The 17,996-nt window shown below is 35.2% G+C and overlaps 1 protein-coding gene across 1 annotated transcript; it reads left to right on the forward strand.

Moving 5' to 3' along the window:
• On the forward strand, positions 11,111-12,043 carry OR4C11 (olfactory receptor family 4 subfamily C member 11). Its single transcript, NM_001391203.1, is given in 1 exon segment — positions 11,111-12,043. A coding segment is annotated over 1 exon segment (933 nt).
• The last annotated feature ends 5,953 nt before the right edge of the window (positions 12,044-17,996 follow it).

Raw genomic sequence — 17,996 nt, forward strand, 5'->3', positions numbered from 1 at the left:
ATGTGCCTGGAGACCAACATTGATTCAACTGAGGAAAGGCTCAAAAGGACATTTTGGATGATCTCCACAAGGAAGACTTATGGGATAAAGAAATTCAAATGACAGCTACACATCATAGATTCTTTACTGAGAGGAGTAGAAATGAGTGCAAGAAAAAGGAGAAAATCCAAACTCAGGACCACTATTTGCACATTTGAAAAATTCTACTGAACTGGGGCTTAGTTTTATTAGTTCATCCATGTATACGGATACATGAGCTTATATTCTAATAAAAGTAAAAGAAATTAAAAAAATATATCAGTATTGAGCAGTAACCTCTATAACAGTCCAAAGAAGTAAGCACTGTTATTACCCATAATTCTATGGATGATGAAACAGACAGAAACGAGAAGGTATCAGAACAGATACATTGAAGAACCAGTAACAAGGATCTACCTGATTTTTCTCAGACCATGCTCTTAACTGCTGTGACACACTGCTAGGCAATGATGATAGAAAGGTAAGATAATTATAATAGTTACCGTTTATCGAGCTAGGGGCTGAGCTAATGGACACTATATATTCATTACCTATAACTAAATTCTAATAGTTTTTATTAATAACTCTGCTCATTTTTATATGTGATAGTTGATGATAATATGTTGACTGAAATATTGTGATATGTAAATACTTCAGGTATACAAAATCAATAGGCCGTTTAACCTTAAGGGGTAAGTGACGAATATTACACCATGTTTCCAAATTTCTGTGTAGGTTTCAGAATCATTTTGTATTGCTCCTGTCACCATCTAATGCTGATCACCCCTCAGAAAAATTAATGACTCAAATAAAAGAATATCTTAATGTCACACAGGAATTTCCAATTATTGAGTATACATTTGTACTCCATAAAATACTTGCCTGTTAACTAACAAAGTTTCTACAAGGAGAACAACATCTCGTGCATGATAAACATTGAATGAATAGATAAATGTATAAAGGATGATGAAAAAAAGTCAATAAAATATACAGCAAAAAAATAATACTGGAGACCAGGGATTTTTTTTTTCTACTTTTATCTGGTTCAGACTCTGAGGAGAATTCTAGGTAGATTTCTTAGGGAAACCACAATTTTTTTTTACTCCTTCTTAAATTGTTTCAGGAGAAATAAAACTGAAACTGAAATTCTCATGAATGAACAAGTAATTTACCTCGGTATTCTTTCTGCTTTCAGCAAGATTTTATCACCTTAGGAATGTGGACTGCTGATGTTATATTTCGCCGTTAATTGGTTTACTTTTTCGTAAAATTTAATTATGAAAAGCCGTTTTTAAAAATATGTAGCTCCATCTACACAAAAAGCTATGCCAGGGTAAATATATTCCATTCGTTCCTTCCCTCCTTCATTCATTAACAAACAATCATTTTTGAACATAAGGAATGTACACATTGATAGCTGCCGGTGCTTCAGTGGTGAATAAACAGGAACCAAGGTCTTAACAAAGCTTAAGATTCATTGAGAGACACCCAGAAGACAGTTGAAAACTACAATATAGGGTTATAAATGATAAAATGGTAGTAGCAAAAGGTAGTAGGAAAGCATGTTTGAGGAACACACAGCAAAGACCTGTGGCTTCAGGAAAGATTCCAGGAAGAACAGACATAAGAAATGGGATCTGAAGTGTGACAAAGAGTCAGCAGAGTGAAGAGGCATCAGTTGGTGCAAGGGCATTCCTATGAGAAAGAATATGTAACAAAGGCCAGAAGGTGAAAATAAGCATGCAGAAAACCTACTCAATTCAACAGAGCTGCGGTTCTTACTTCATTTATTCATTCAACAATTATTTAATGAATGTCTACTGTGTGCCAGGCAACATGCTGGACATTGGCCTTATAAAGGGTAAATGGCAAGATATGAAGCTGGAGGGACAGGAGCAGGGCAGATCAAGAAGGGTCTCATAATTGTGTTGAGGCTTAATGCTAAGTACCATGGGGAAAATATTGGAAGGTCTTTTAAGCTGGTGAATGATGTATTTAGATTTGAGTTTTGCAATGGTAATTCTGGTTGTGATATTGGAAATGAATTGAAGGAAACAGAACAGGCAGAAGGAGAGCAATTATGATGTTTTGTAATGATCTAGGTATGAAAAGATGGACGCCTAAACTCTGATGGTGCCATTGAGGATGGAGTATGTGGTGGACACTGCTGCATCCAGTACAAATCCCCTTCACTGGGTTAGTGCATCTAGGCCCCAGATGCTGTGTGTTTGGGCTACTAAAGCTTATAGCCTCATCTCCTCTGGACAATTGCAGTGGAGAAAATTGATGCTGCTTCCCCTGGGGCCCAACAGTGGCCAATTAATGACTGAAGTGAGGGTACAAAAGGCTGGTGCCCTTGCCTCAAGGTGGAGTCAGTTCTGTAGTACAATGTATACTTCAGGGCTCCCATGGCTCCAAGCTGAAGCCAGACACCAGTTGAGACCACGTCCTTTCTTTCCTACCATAGTCAGCTTCCCTCAAGCCTTTACCTTCTAAATCAGTTTTATAAAAACCCCCATCTCAGAGTTTGCATCTAAGAAAGTCAAACTAACATGGAGCGATAGAAAAAGGTTCAAAAAATGTTTAGGAGTTATAAACTAATAACTTGATGTAGGATGAAGATTTGAGAAAGAGTCAAGAAGGAAACACACCTTCTGAATCAGATCACTGAATGGATGAGGAAGCTGAGAAGACAGAATAGAGAGAAGATGAACTTCTTTTGTAGTAGCAGAGGCCTCTCCACTCCCAGTGGAAGTGGCTTCTCCTGCTATTCTGAAGGATTTAACCCTGCATTGCCTAAGCAAACTGTTATAGCCTCCTTTGAGGCAGTTACCATAAAAGATAACTCTGATTCTCCAAAGGACTCATCCCATCGCTTTGTTTCTGAACCTATAACCAGACACCAGTCCCAGCAGAGCCCTAAAGGTGAGGTACAAAGTGTGATTCATGAGGAGGTGCACTACACTCCAAAATAACTACTTGCATTTTCTAATTAGAGACAGAAATCTTAGAAATATATGTTGGAATGGATGTGAAAGGTATGGGGTACCCATGGAAAAAATGTAAAGTTTGAGCAGGCTGAATATTTCAATGTGGGCTCACTAAGCAGAGATTCTGCATTTAATGTTGTAGCTTTTAGAGTTAAGAGAGGCTCTGTCAGTTTGTGTGTTTGGTAGCTAACACATGAACGAAACGGTGGCTCACAGTGTGATACTTAGAAATACCAGACATGCCTTGGTTTAATGTAGAGGAAGAAATTCAATGGAGTAAGGAAATTAGAAAGAATGTTAGAGTGCATTTGTCATTTAAGATCTACTCCATCACAATGGGAGGGTACAGAGGACATAGCTTTCATCACAACCATAAAAAATATTCTGATGGGGGATCCCTGGCATCCTTGAAAAGCCCTGTGATCCCTTTTTTCTGTAGGCCAGACCTCTAATCGGAACTATGGTCACTGAAACAGGAAATCTAAATGCAGTGGGAGTATTGTGATCCTGGGTAACCGTGGCCAAGGGGTGGCTCTCAACTCCCAAAGCCAAGGTGCGCGTGATCACTATAATGCACAGTAGAGTCAAAACAACAATCAGAATAATCAACACAAGAAAATTTATAGTATTGGCTGGTTGATCATGGTGTTCCCAGAAGTGAAATAGAGAGGAAGCCAACTCAATTTTTGCTTGATCTGTGTCAGCAGAAAAGTTTTAGGTTAAGTAAACAAAAGTCTAGCTTGAATCATAAAAGCAGAGCCATGGCCTCATAACGTATTCCCAGTCTGGAGCCAGTTTACAGACCTAATTCTTTGAATGAATGGGAGATTGAGTCCCCTTGAGGAAGGACCCTGGATGACTGCTAAAAATTTGTATATTTTTCTTTCTCACAGCCATCCCTAGACGGACCTATGATATTTTATCAGGATAACTGTGCATTGTGGAAAAGAGAATAATCAGACCTTTCAGGAACTGCTGTACACTGGCTTTGACCTGACAATGATTCCAAGAGATCCAAAAACAATGCTGTGTTCCACCAGTCAGAGTAGGTCAGATTTCAATGAAGTTTTAGCTCAAGTCTATTTCACAGTGGATCCAGTGGGTCACTGAACTCATGCTGTGTTTTTTTTCCCCAGTTCCAGAATGCATAATTGTAATAGAAATACTTAACAACTGGTAGAATCACCACATTGGTTCTCTGACCTGTGGAGTGAGGGTTACTGCAGTGGGAAAGGCCAATTGGAAGCCACTAGTGCTGCTTTTACCTAGGAAAATAGTAAACCAAAAGCAATGCCACGAATCTTGGAGGGACTGTAGAGATGAGTGCCACTATCAGGGACTTCGAAGATGTAGGCATGGCAATTCCCAGCACATACACATTCAACACTTTTATGTTACCTGTGCAGGAGATAGATGGATCTTGGAGAATCACTGTGGATAACTGTAAGCTTAACCAGGTGAAGACTTCAATTGCAGCTGCTGTACCAGATGTGGTTTCCTTGCTTGAGTAAATTAACAGATGATCTGGTATTTGATACATAGCTAGAGATCTGGCAAATGCTTTTTATCACCCTGTTGTTAAGGACCGCCAGAAGCAGTTTGATTTCAGCTTGCAAGGCCAGCAGTATCGTCCTACATCTGGGCTATGTCAGCTGTCCAGCACTGTGTCATAATTTAGTTCATAGGGATCATGATTGTCTTTCATTCTGTATCATGCTGATCCCTTATATCGACATTGTTTGGGGTTGTGTGTGTGAGGTTCTTCTGGATGATATTAATGTTTGAATCAGGAGACTAAGTAAAGCAGATTGCCCTGTTTAATGCAGGTGGCCCTCATCCAATCAGTTGAAGGATTGAAAATAACAAAAAGCTGAGGTCCACTGTATAAGAAAAATTTTTCCTGCCTGAGAGCCTTTGAACTGAAACATCAACTCTTCCTGTCTGACAGCCTGAATACTGGCACATTAACTCTTCCTGATTCAAAGGCAGCTTCCTGCCTATGCACCTGAATTGGGACATTGTCTCTTACTAGTTTACAGTAGTTTCTGGCCTTTGGACTCAAGCTAGGATATTGGCTCTGCAGATTTTGCACTTACCAGCCTCCATAATTACAAGAGCCAATTCCTTATAACAAATCTCTTCAAATATCTCTCTCTTTCTTTCTCTCTCTCTCTCTGTATATATACATATATAGTTATGTCCTTAATGTCAGGGATACATTCTGAGAAATGCATCATTAGGTGATTTTGTCATTGTGCAAACATCATAGAGTGTAGTTACACAAACCTAGATGGTAGAAACTGCTACAGACTTAGGCTATATGGTAGCAATCTTATGGGACCACCATTGTGTATGTGGTTTGTCATAAACTAAAATATCATTATGCAGTGCATGGGTGTATATACACTATTCGTTCTAAAAGATATTTCATTTTCATGAATTGGAGAAATTTATTGTTAAGGTGTCAGTAATACTTAAAACAATACAGATTCAATACAATCCCTGTCAAACCCCAATGATAGTTTTGCAGATATAGACAATTTATTTGAAAATATCATATGGAATTTCAAGGGACCTCATAGCCAAGAAAATCTTGAAAAGAAAAACAAAGTTGAAGGTCTCACATTTCCTGATTTCAAAACTTACTGTAAAGCTACAGTAATCAAAATGGTGTGATACTGGCATAAAGACAGGCATATGGACCAGTGGAATAGAATAGAGTGCAAAAAAAAAAAAAAATCACCTGAATGGTCAAATGACTTCTACAAGGGTGCAAAGATCATTTAATGAGGAAAGGACAGTTTTTTAAACAAATGGTATTCGAAGAACTAGATATCTGCATGTGAAAGAATGAAGGTGGACCCTTAACTTACACCATATATACAATAAACTCAAAATGGATCAAAGACCTAAACATAAAAGCCAAAACAATAAAATGTTTAGAAGAAGTAGAGAGGATAGACCAGGCAATTTTATTAGGCATTACTTTTTGGAATATGACCTCAAAAACATGGGCAACAGAAGAAAAAGTAGATAAATTGAAGTACATTGAAATTGAAAACTTACATGTGCTAAGGGATACAATCAACAGAGAGAAAAGGCAACCCTTTGGTTAGGAAGAAATTCTCACAAATATATATCTGATAAATGGCTAATATCTAGAATATACAAGAAATTCCTACAACTCAATAACAAATAATAACCCAAATCATAAATGGACAAAAGACTTGAATAGAAACCTCTCCAAAGAAGATATACAAATGGCCAATAAGATTAAAGTATGTGCAACATCACTAATCACACCTGTGAACTCTTCTTGGGAATGCAAAATGGTGCTGCTGCTGTGAAAGGCAATATGGCATTGCTCAAAAAGTTAAAAATAAAATTACCATATGGTTTAGCATTTCCAAAATAACTGAGTGAAGGTACTCAAAGAGATATTTGTACACTCCTGTCCGTAGCAGGGTTATTTACAACAGCCGAAATGTTTAAGCAACATAAGTATTCATCAATACTTGAATAGATAGAATATGTAGATATATAATGGAATATTATTTAGCATTAAAAAGGAAAGAGTTTGTAATACATGCTACAACATGAACAAACTTTGAGGATGAGTTAAATGAAATAAGCCATTCATTTTTAGTAAAATTTATATTTTATAGTAGGTTTGCATTTACAGGGAAGCATTGAAAATAATACCGAGAGTTCCTATATAACCCACACTCAGATTTCTCTATTATTTTTACATTAGTGTGATACATTTATCACAACTAGTTAATTTCCATTATTACATTATGTTTAAATAAAATCCATGCTTTAACCAGACTCATTGTTTAGTTTACAAAAGCCTTTATCTTCCCCAGAATCTGATTCAGGATACCCCCTTACATTCAGTTGTCAAGTTTTCTTCAGCTACTCCAGACAGTGACAGTTTCTCTGACTTTTCTTGTTTTGGATGAACTTGACAGTTGAAGAGTACTTGTCGTGTATTTGGTATGAAAGCCCTCAATTGGGTATTATCTGATATTTTACTTACGATTAGAGTGGAGTTATGGATTATTGGGAGAAAGACCACAAGAGGAAGTTTCATTTTCATCACATCGTAACAATAGGTACATGCTCTCAATGTCACTTACCGCTGTTAAACTTGTTAATATGATCACCTGGCTGAGGCAGTGTTTGTCACATTTCTTCTCTGTAAATTTACTTTTCCTTCCTCCTATACTGTGATCTTTGGAAGGAAGTCACTATGAACGGCCCACACTTAAGAGGTGAAGAGTTTGAGGTCAGAGTATCTATATAAATCACTTGGGATTCTTTTCTATATTCTCCTATATTCATTTATTTATTTAATTATTTAGATCATTGTAACTCATGGATATTTATTTTGTACTTTGAGTTATATTTCCATTATGTGTTATCTATTTTACTGCTAAATTTTTTTCCTAGCTTTGGCCATTGGGACTCTTTCAGTTGGCTCCTGTGTCCCTTTGTCATATCCTCATCACTGTGTGTGTGTATTTTAGCACTTCCTTATGTTCTAGGACTACAGTACTCTCCAGTTCATCTTTACATTCCATGCCCCAGTCCTACAATCAGCCATTTCTTCAAGAATTCCTGATTCATTTTATTGGAGAATGGTATTAGAAACCAAGACCTGGGCACTAGGCGACCATGATTTTTTATTCTAATTAAAGACGTCATTTATGATCCATATGAACATCTTTAATCGCAAGAATAGGCCACCTTTTTTCATAATGTAATGAGACAAATTGAAGATTAAGCTCTTTATCACATCTGGCTCATGTTTTGTAATTGTAAGAGAAGGGACACTTCAGGGAATAACGTTGTCCAGACTCTTATATTGTACATCGTTCATGTTAAATATTCCTACAAGGAAGACAGAAGAGAAGCATTTCCCCGTCAAAATCCTATGTGAGCATAGATTTCAGAAATAGTGGAGTGAATCTGGGACCATCCTAGCCTACCCTCTGGCATGCAGATGAGAACTAAAGCCTCTTTGTGAGAGCAAAGAGATCCTGGTTCCAGATAATCAGACAGAATATTAGAATCACTTTTTTTATTCTCATTTGAGTAAAGAGTGTCCAAATTGCCTTGGGAAGAGAAGAAGGCAACTGAACATCCTAACCTCTGCATAAACTATTACCAAAGCCAGTAAGATTTGCATTGGAGATTAACTTAGTTTTATTTAATACTTGGAGAAAATGAATCTTATCAATGCTACTGTGAGGATCTAATACATACAATGCATTTGTGGAAGGATAGAAAGTTTAGGACATTTTTAGGAGTGTTTTACATTCTAAAGTGAGATGATGGAAATAAAAAATGCGCACAGCAGCTCCTGATGGAAATGGCAGTATTAGGTACGGTGTCTTGGAATGAATGTGTGAGAGACAAGCAAATAGAAATAATATCTTCTTGGGTGTTCCAGGAAATAGTCCATAGATATGATGACATGGTGGTGGATATAGTAGGATACAGGCTTCCCTTTTCCTCAATGCCATCTGAGTATAGAATAGTGCAGAACACTATTAGATTGTAGGATTTTTAATTCTTTCATTCATACAACAAATATTTATTAAGCACCTACTTTTTTTTAGACTTTGAAATTCAGTAGTTGATGGATAAAAATTCTCATCCTTATGTTGCTTCATTCTAAAGTGTGTCATTTGTATATATGTAATGCTAAGATGTGTATATTTATATATCTACATATACACACAGGTAAATAGATATAGATAAGGAGGGATATTTATATAATATTCTTAATTGATATAAACTGCAAACAGTTTTTCCATTTGTTTATTGAAGAGCTTTGATAAGAGTATATTTGGAAAACATCCAAGAAAGCCAGGGGACCTGTAATTAACAGCAGCGTGGCGGTATATGATGTGATTAAAAAGCACTGAGTTCTAGAACTACCTCAATAGTTAGCTCACCATCCTACTCACACTCTTGGGTCTTATTGTTGCCTCAAAATTATTGCTGCTCTTTCTACCTCCATCAGAAGAGAGTTGTATGGCTCAGTGATATGCCAATGTGAGTAGTAAACAGCCTCCTAAGGTAAGATAATGTTTTTAAAAGGTTTATTTTTAATGAAACACATGATAGTGATATATTTTCAAATGTTGCCAAACAGTATGTCTTAAAAATTACATATTGCTCACATCTGTGATGCCAAGAATGCGGTTTCCTCACAGAGAGAGTCCAAATGCACGCTTTTGTTGACGTTCTTCAAACTACCGTTCATTTACATAAATGTATGTGTGTAATATGTATCTCTTGCTTTTAATTAAAACAACATCTTAGGATACAGTTCTGTCCTCTTATTTTTCACTTTAAAATATATTTTAGAGACCATATGCACTATTTAACCAGTGATTTTATCAATGAGTAGTATCAATAAAAGTACCATTCTTGATTCATTCAGCCCCCTGCAGATGGATTTTAATTTTTTTTCCATCTTTGCAAGTAAGAGTATCTGTAGGAAATAGAATCACTGGATTGAGGTCTATGTGCAGTTGTAATATTATAGATGTTGAAAACCATCCCTCAAGAGACTCCACCCACTTACACGCCAACCGAAAATGGGTGGGATTGATGATTGCCCACAATTTGTCAGCAGTATATGTCAATAAACTTGTATCATAAGGATTAGTTTATTAAAATGATAGGTGAAAATTTTACTTAATTGGAAACTTAATTTGAATGTATTTAACTATGAATGAAATTGAGCATCTTTCCATATGCTTATTACATTTAATAAGTAGAAGAGACCCTTTTGAAGTTGACTCTTTGGTCCATCATTCATTTTACTGTGTTTTTAAGATCGTTGAGTGAAATCTATTTATGGTTGAAAATTATGCTTTGTCTAGCATGTGAGTTGTAAACATACTTTGCCAGTTTGGCAGTTATAATTTGCTGTTGACTGTGCTGTTACTTGGAAACTATAAAAGCACATAAAGCAGTTTGTCCGCTGTTTGGCATATAGTCAGACATGAGTAAATATGAGTTTGTTTTTATTTCTATCTTCTCTTACTTGAAGTGAGAGTACATGACATTAAAGATATATATCCCAAGAATTCTACTGAAAACTTTCAGGTATGGCTTAGAGCTGCCTGAGATCATTTTCTAAATCCATTACACTTAACATTAAATCTGAAATTGGAAAGAATGTTCTGATTTATGGCTAATATTCTCCCTCTATTTTATCTTCACTTTAGTCTCAATGAGTCCTTCTGTCTTAAGAAAATATATTGAAAGACTTAGAAAAGTAGTAAATACGGGGATAAATTTAATTTTGGACAACATATTATAATTAAAAGTACAAAGTTCAATAAGATAAGCTGAATTGAGAACAGTAAACAATTAGAAAGGTTGAGAAGTAAAATAAAAGAAAAGAAACCTAGTCAAGGCAACAGTTTAAAATAAGTCTCATGATGGACTGGGCCAACTAGCTGTGTCCATTGCTAAAATTTCATTTTTATTGTTTCTTTTTCTCCACCTGCCTCCTTCTACCACATGTCTGTGTGTGTATGTGTGTGTGTATGTAGGTTTTATTAAGAAAGACGCTGAAATGTTTAGACAATCGTTTTGTCATTCAATGTTTACGAGAAGAGTATTTTATATCTGGACTCTTGGTTCAAGAAATGTGACAGCATGTTGAGTAAATCATGTAAAAGTTTCCTCTACTTCCGCAACACACTACCCTTATATTGATGTGTCCTCGATGAATGCTGAAGAAAATATTCGGCTGAAAAAGTTATTCACTCATGCCAAATAACCCAAACTAATGTTTATTTTGTCAGAAGAGTCATTTACTTATTCATTATTTTTCTATTCTTATGTCATTATTTTCATATGCAATCAGTTAAATAAATATAATAAATATCATTAATTACATTTTATTCAGATAAAACCAGAAGTGCTCTGCAGGTAAGTGATTACTTATCGGAAAGTGGCAGTTGCATGATTAAGTGTATTCAACCTCCAAATGCAGTATTCATTTTAAAATTCTTTTCTCTTTTCCTCTTTGCAGATTATGTCTAACCAGTGCTTCCCCCAAATTGACTCAAACAATGAAGCAAAATAACAGTGTAACTGAGTTCATACTGTTAGGATTAACACAGGATCATAAAAAGCAGAAAATGGTGTTTGCAATCTTCTTCATTTTCTATTTGGGAACTGTGCTGGGGAATTTGCTTATTATTGTAACCATCAAGTTCAGCCAGACACTTGGAAGCCCCATGCACTTGTTCCTATTTTATTTGTCCTTAGTTGATACCTGCTTTTCAACGTCCACAGCCCCTAGACTAATTGTGGATGCTCTCTCTGCAAAGAAAATCATTTCTTACAATGAGTGCATGACTCAAATCTTTGCACTGCATTTATTTGGCGCCATGGAGATCTTTGTCCTTGTCCTCATGGCCGTTGATCGCTATGTGGCAATCTGTAAGCCCTTGCACTATCCAATCATCATGAACCGGCAGGTCTGCATCATCCTGATTGTTCTTGCATGGATAGGGTCTTTCATACATTCTATAGCTCGGATTATCCTGGCCTTGAGATTGCCTTTCTGTGGATCCAATTTGATTGATCATTATTGCTGTGATATGCAGCCTTTGTTGAAACTAGCCTGCATAGATATTTATGTGATCAACCTATTAGTGGTGTCTAATAGTGGGGCCCTTTGCACAAGCAATTTTGTCATTTTGATGATCTCATATATTGTCATCTTGCATTCGCTGAGAAACCACAGTGCAGAAGGGAGGAAAAAAGCTCTCTCCACTTGCACTACCCACATCATTGTAGTTGTCTTATTCTTTGGTCCATGTATATTCATATATACACGCCCCCCAAGCACTTTCTCAATGGACAAGATGGTGGCAGTATTTTATACTATTGGAACACCCTTTCTCAACCCACTCATCTACACATTGAGGAATGCAGAAGTGAAAAATGCGATGAGAAAGTTATGGCATGTCAAAATTACCTCAGACAGCAAAAAATGAATTGAGGGTTTGGCCTGATGTCAATCATGGTTTGACTGAATCTGTAAATATATCAAATATGACTATGTATATCCTGACTCTCTCATGCAATTTAGTATGATGCACTTTATTTCCTTGCTTTTTTCTGTGCTTCTGCCCTCAGACTAGTAGCTCTCCTCACATCTTCAGCCTGACTCTTTCTTTACCTGAAGGGTCAATTCTAGCATTGCTCGTGGTTAAATACACCTCACAACACAGTCTACCCTCTTATTTGATAAAAAGAAAGAAAGACATACAATCACAACTGCTCAAACATGTGACCATCCATAGATAAAATGTAGCTAGTTTTCAATGATTCATCATTACCTCTATAGCACATTTCAAATTAGGTATTCTGCTTTTTCTTGAACACTTTCACAACAAAGGAACTAAATTTGCATATCAAGAAGTTCATTTCATTATATCATTATTATTTCCTTAAAAATTTTCTAATTATTGAATCAAAGGCTTTTTAAAAATAAATTGATATTCTAAAATAATTTTTCTTACTTTTTCTTTGGCTATTAAGATAACTGAGAAATTATGTATGTGATTATTTAAATATAGTGTTACAAAGACCTTGACATAGTCAACTGTTTGTCTGATTGGGGTATAAGAGCTATAGTAATAGAATCCTATGATTCTAAGAAGAAGGAAAGGAAAATGATGTATATTATCAGGATCTAATGAAAATTAAAAATACACCAGACATACAACTTATTTTCTGAGATTGAAATACAGAAAATGGATCCGGGTTTTAAGAAACAAATGTGTGATATTATTTTATATAAAATTGGATTATGTCAATAAAATAAAAGAAAGTGCTATAGGCTTTCAGAAAATATTCAGTATACTTGTCTCTAGTTAGTGGAGTTAGAGAGAACCCACTATGCAGCCGGAAGCAGCTTTCTTTGTTTGTACTTTCTTAATAAAGGGATGGTACAGATTCATAAGTTAGAATTGCCAATAGAATTTTGTTGCCCAGAGTGGGCAGAGCAGATTAACACCTGCTGCTTGGATGTGCATGCTGGGGATTATATCATGAAGTTTTAATATTCATCCATTTCAGTGTATTAAAGTGTACCGCATTCTTAGTACCTGTTACAAGATTCTACTTCATTTTTAATACTGTTTCTCATTATTTAATTTGAAAACCTTACTGATACTAATATTATCCTCCTGTCAAAGATTATTTTAAAATAAATTCATTAAAATAACACGTTTTCAGTGTTCTCACTTGCTTTCTGAGATATTATGAAGCTCAGCGTTGCACTGGTTTCCCATAGTTGGCATGTCATGCATGAGGAGGGTCATATAATTAACACAGAGTGGAAATGTCATGATCCATCATAAACTTACCTAGTCTACTTCTCTATAACACCAGTACACATCAACACACTCACATACACACTATACAGGTTTTCATGGTGATTTGCATTTCAGATGAATAATTGAAGGTAGGAGGTATAGAAGAAAAGAAAGAAGCTATAACGTAAATTTAAAAATCAAGGCTATAAAATAGGTGTAGAAGAAGCTACACGACAGAAGAAAAGTTGGAAGGGTTGGTGATGTTCAAAAGTACTTTTAGCTAAATTAAAAGTGGGAAATTTAAGCACAAGTTTTAAAATTTCTGGGATATTATATTCATCCAATGGATACTTATGAAGCGACCACCAGCCCTCAAAACTGATTTGTCTAAAGAAAAATAATGAATTCTAGTTGTAATTTTAGGAACAAGTAGTATCTGATATGTTCCCCAAGGCTTTTTTTATTACAATACCTGTGTTTCACAAAAATAGTACCAGGTTATGTATTCCTATTGAAAGTATACAGTTGAAAAATCTAAAGGTCAGAGAAATAAACAAATTCCTTGAGGTTGTTTTGCTAAGTACCAGAAGCCAGGTTTTAAACCAGTTCTATGTGTTTTCCAAGTCAATAACAAATGCCCCTATCCTATATTATGCCTTATTTCAAACATCTTAGTAAATGGCATAAAATACAGGAAACATTAAGAAGTTGATGCAGTGATCATAAACTTCACTTATTTTAGCTTCCAGGAAGGTGGTAGACTATAAAGATTAGGAGTATGACCTCTGGAGTCAAACCACATAAATCTAAATGCTGGCTTTACTGCTTTTTTAACAGCTTTATTGAGATATTTTTTGCCGTACAAAAATTAAATATATTTAATGTGTACAACTTAAGGTTTTGACATATGTATAATGTGAAAAGATCACCACAATTAAACTAATTAACACACCAATTGTCTCTACATAGTTTCCATTGTGTGTGTGTGATGAGATTTAATTTAAGATCTATCCTCTTTGCAATTTCATGTATACAATATGACATTGTTAATTGTAGTCACCATGGTCTATATTAGACCTATAGAAAGTATTCATTCTATGTAAGCGGAACCTTGTACCCTTTGACCAACATCTTTCCATTTCCCACAAACCCTGGCCTCTGGGAACCACCATTCAATTCTCTGCTAATAACTGAGGTCACAAGGCAAGGAGTGTAGGGGGAGCTGGCTTCTGCTTGTATTGAGGTCAAGGTTGGGGGTCTAGGGTCTCCAGGACTCACTCATCACTGGCAAATTTAAAACATAAGAGTTGGAATTTAAAGTATGGGAAGAGAGAAAAAATAACAAGTGGTCCAAATGGCTAGTTATCTAAATCAACCAGGATTTCTAAAAACAAAGGTGCCTCACAGTGGGGGTGGGGCCCCACATCCTCACTCTTTAGCTAGTCATGTGGCTGGGAATGTGTTTATTTGAGATAGCCTTCCTCGAAGTGGATGCCTGTTTGAAATGGATGCACTGGCAATTAAAGCTTAAGTCAGGCACTTGCATTACAAAAAGAAAAGTCAACTGTCAAGGCTTACATTACTATACATACATATATGTACATATGCATACATATAGTATACATAGTATATACGTACATATATATATCCTATATAGGATATATATATGTATATAGTATACACACACATACTCATGTACTATATTTTCTTTATCTGTTCATCGTTTGACAGAGATTTAGGTTGTTTCCATATCTTGGCTATTTTGACTAATGCTGCAATGATGATGGAAGTGCAGAAATCTCTTTGAGATCCTGTTTTAATTTCCTTTGGATATATACCCAGAAGTGAAATTACTGAATCATATTGTAGTTGGATATTTAATTTGTTGAGGAGCCTCATACTATTTTACACAGTGGCTGTACCAATTTACATCCCCATCAACAGTGCACAAGTGTTCCCTTTACTCCACATTTTAGCCAACACTTCTTATCTCTTGTCTTTTTGATGATAGTTTCTAACAAGTGTGAGATGATATCTCATTATGGTTTCGGTTTGCATTTCTCTGGTGATTAGTAATATTGAACACCTTTTCATGTACATATTGAGCACTTGTATGTCTTTGGAAACGTGTATTCTGTCTTCTGTCTATTTTTTAATCAGATTATTTGGGGTTTTTTTGATATTGAGTCTTATGAGTTCTTAATATGTTTTGGATATTAACCCCTCATCAGATAGATGGTTTGCAAATATTTACTCCATTACATAGGTTTATTTTTCATTTTGTTGATTGTTTCTTTTGCTGTGCAAATGTTTTTTTGGTTTGATATAGTCCCACTTGTTGATTTTTGCTTTTGCTGCTTGTCTTTTTGGTGACATATCCAAAAACCTTTTGCTGAGACTAATGTCAAGGAGTTTTTCCCTATGTTGTCTTCTAGAGGTTTTATGGTTTCGTGTCTTACATTTAAGCTTTTAATGCATTTTGAAATAATTTTTGTGAGTGGTATAAGATATGGGCCCAATTTCATTCTTCTGAATGTGGCTTTCCTGTTTTCCTACATCATTTATTAAAGAGACAGTCCAGTCTCTATTGAGTATTCTCACCTCCTTTGTCAAATATTAGTTGACCATACATTTCAAGGGTTTATTTCTGGGCTCTTGATTCTGGTCCACTGATGTGTGTCTGTTTTAATGCCAGTCCCATACAGTTTAGATTATAGTGTATAGTATAGTATAGTATAGCTCCTTGTGTATGTAATTTTTGTGTGTTTTTATCATGAAAGAATGTTGTATTTTGTCAAATGCCTTTTTTTGCATCTATTGAGATGGTGACAGAATTTTTATCTTTCATCCTATTAATATAGTATATCACATTTGTTGATTTCTGTGTGTTGAGCCATCCTTGCATTCCAGTGATAACTCCCATTAGACCATATTGTATAATCCTTACTGAGCTGTTAAAAGCAATTTGGAATATTTCTTGAAAATTTTTGCATCTATATTCATCAGGTATATTCTCTTGTAGTTTTCCTTTCCTGTAATTTCATTATCTTCCTTAAGTGCCATGGTAATGTCAGCATCATAAAATGATTTTACGACTGTTCTTCCTTTTCAATATTTTGGAGATGATACTTCATTGTGGTTTGGACTTGTGTTTCCCTGATGAATTGAGATGTTGAACACCATGTCATGTACCTGTTAGCTATTTGAATTTCTTCCTTTGAGAGGTGTTTATTTATATCCTTGGCTCATATATGATTGGGAAATTTGCATTTTGGGACTTGAAGTCTATATATATTTTATATATCTTCAATATTAACTTCATATTCAATACGCAGTTTCCAAATATTTTTCCCATTCTGTACATCACCTTTTTATTATGTTGATTTGTGTGGGTGCAGAAGCTTTAAGTTTGATGAAATCACACTTGTATACTTTTACTTTGGTTGCTTTTCTTTTTGGTGTCACATAAAAAACAATTATTGTCAAGGCCAATGTCAAGAAAGTTTTTCCCTGTGTTTTCTAGGAAGTTTATGGTTTCAGATCTTATTTAAGTATTTAATCCATTTTGAGGTGATTTTTGTTCTGAGATAGAAGTTCAATTTCAGTGTTTTGCATATAGATATACAGTTTTCCCAACACTCTTTGTTGAAGAGACTATCCTTTTCACATTTTGTGTTTTTGTCTCCCTTGTTCAAGATCAATTGGTCATACACGTGTGGGTTTATTTCTGGGTTCTCTATTCTGTTCCATTGGTCTATATGCCTGTTTTTGTTGCATCAGTACTTTACTGTTTTGATTACTATAGCTTTGTAACATAATTGAGATCAGGAATTGTGAAGCCTCAGCTTTTTTCTTCTTGCTCAAGATGCTTGACTCTTAGGGATCTTTTGTGGTTCTGTAGAATTTTAGAATTGCTTTTCCATCCATTTTTGAAAAAAAAACCATTGGGATTTAACAGAGATTGTATTGAATCTGTTGATCACTTTGCGATATTAAGACATTTTAACAATATTCTTTCATGCCATGAATATGCAATGTCTTTGCACTTTTATTTGTGTCTTTTTCTAAATTTTTCATCAATATTTTAAAGTTTTCAGTGTACAAGATTTCAGTTTCTCTGGGTAGGTTAATTCCAAAGTATTTATTCTTTTTATTGCTAATGTGGATTGTGTTCTTAATTTCCATTTCTGATACTTCATTGTGTATTATAATGCCAATGATTTTTATATATTGATTCTGTATCTTCATCTTAACTGAATTTATTAGATCCAACAATTCTTTTGTAATGTCTTTGAGTTTTCTGTGTATGTGATCAAGCCGTCTGGAAACAGAGGTAGTTTTACCTCTTCTCTTCAACTAGGTTGCCTTTTATTTTCTTTACTTGCCTAATTTCCCTAGCTAGAACTGTCAGTACTTTGTTGAATAGAAGTGGTGAGAGTAGACATCCTTGTCTTTTTCATGATCTCAGAAGAAAAGCTGTCAGTTTTTCATCATTGAATGCAATGTCAGCTGTGGATTTTTTATATGAAACATTATTTTGTTCAGTTCTATTCCTCCCATACCTATTTTGTTGAGAGTCTTCGTCATGAAAAATTGTTGAATTTTGTCAAAGGCTTTTTCTACTTCT

Source organism: Equus caballus, chromosome 12 (assembly GCF_041296265.1).
Source record: "Equus caballus isolate H_3958 breed thoroughbred chromosome 12, TB-T2T, whole genome shotgun sequence".
NCBI lineage: Eukaryota > Metazoa > Chordata > Mammalia > Perissodactyla > Equidae > Equus > Equus caballus.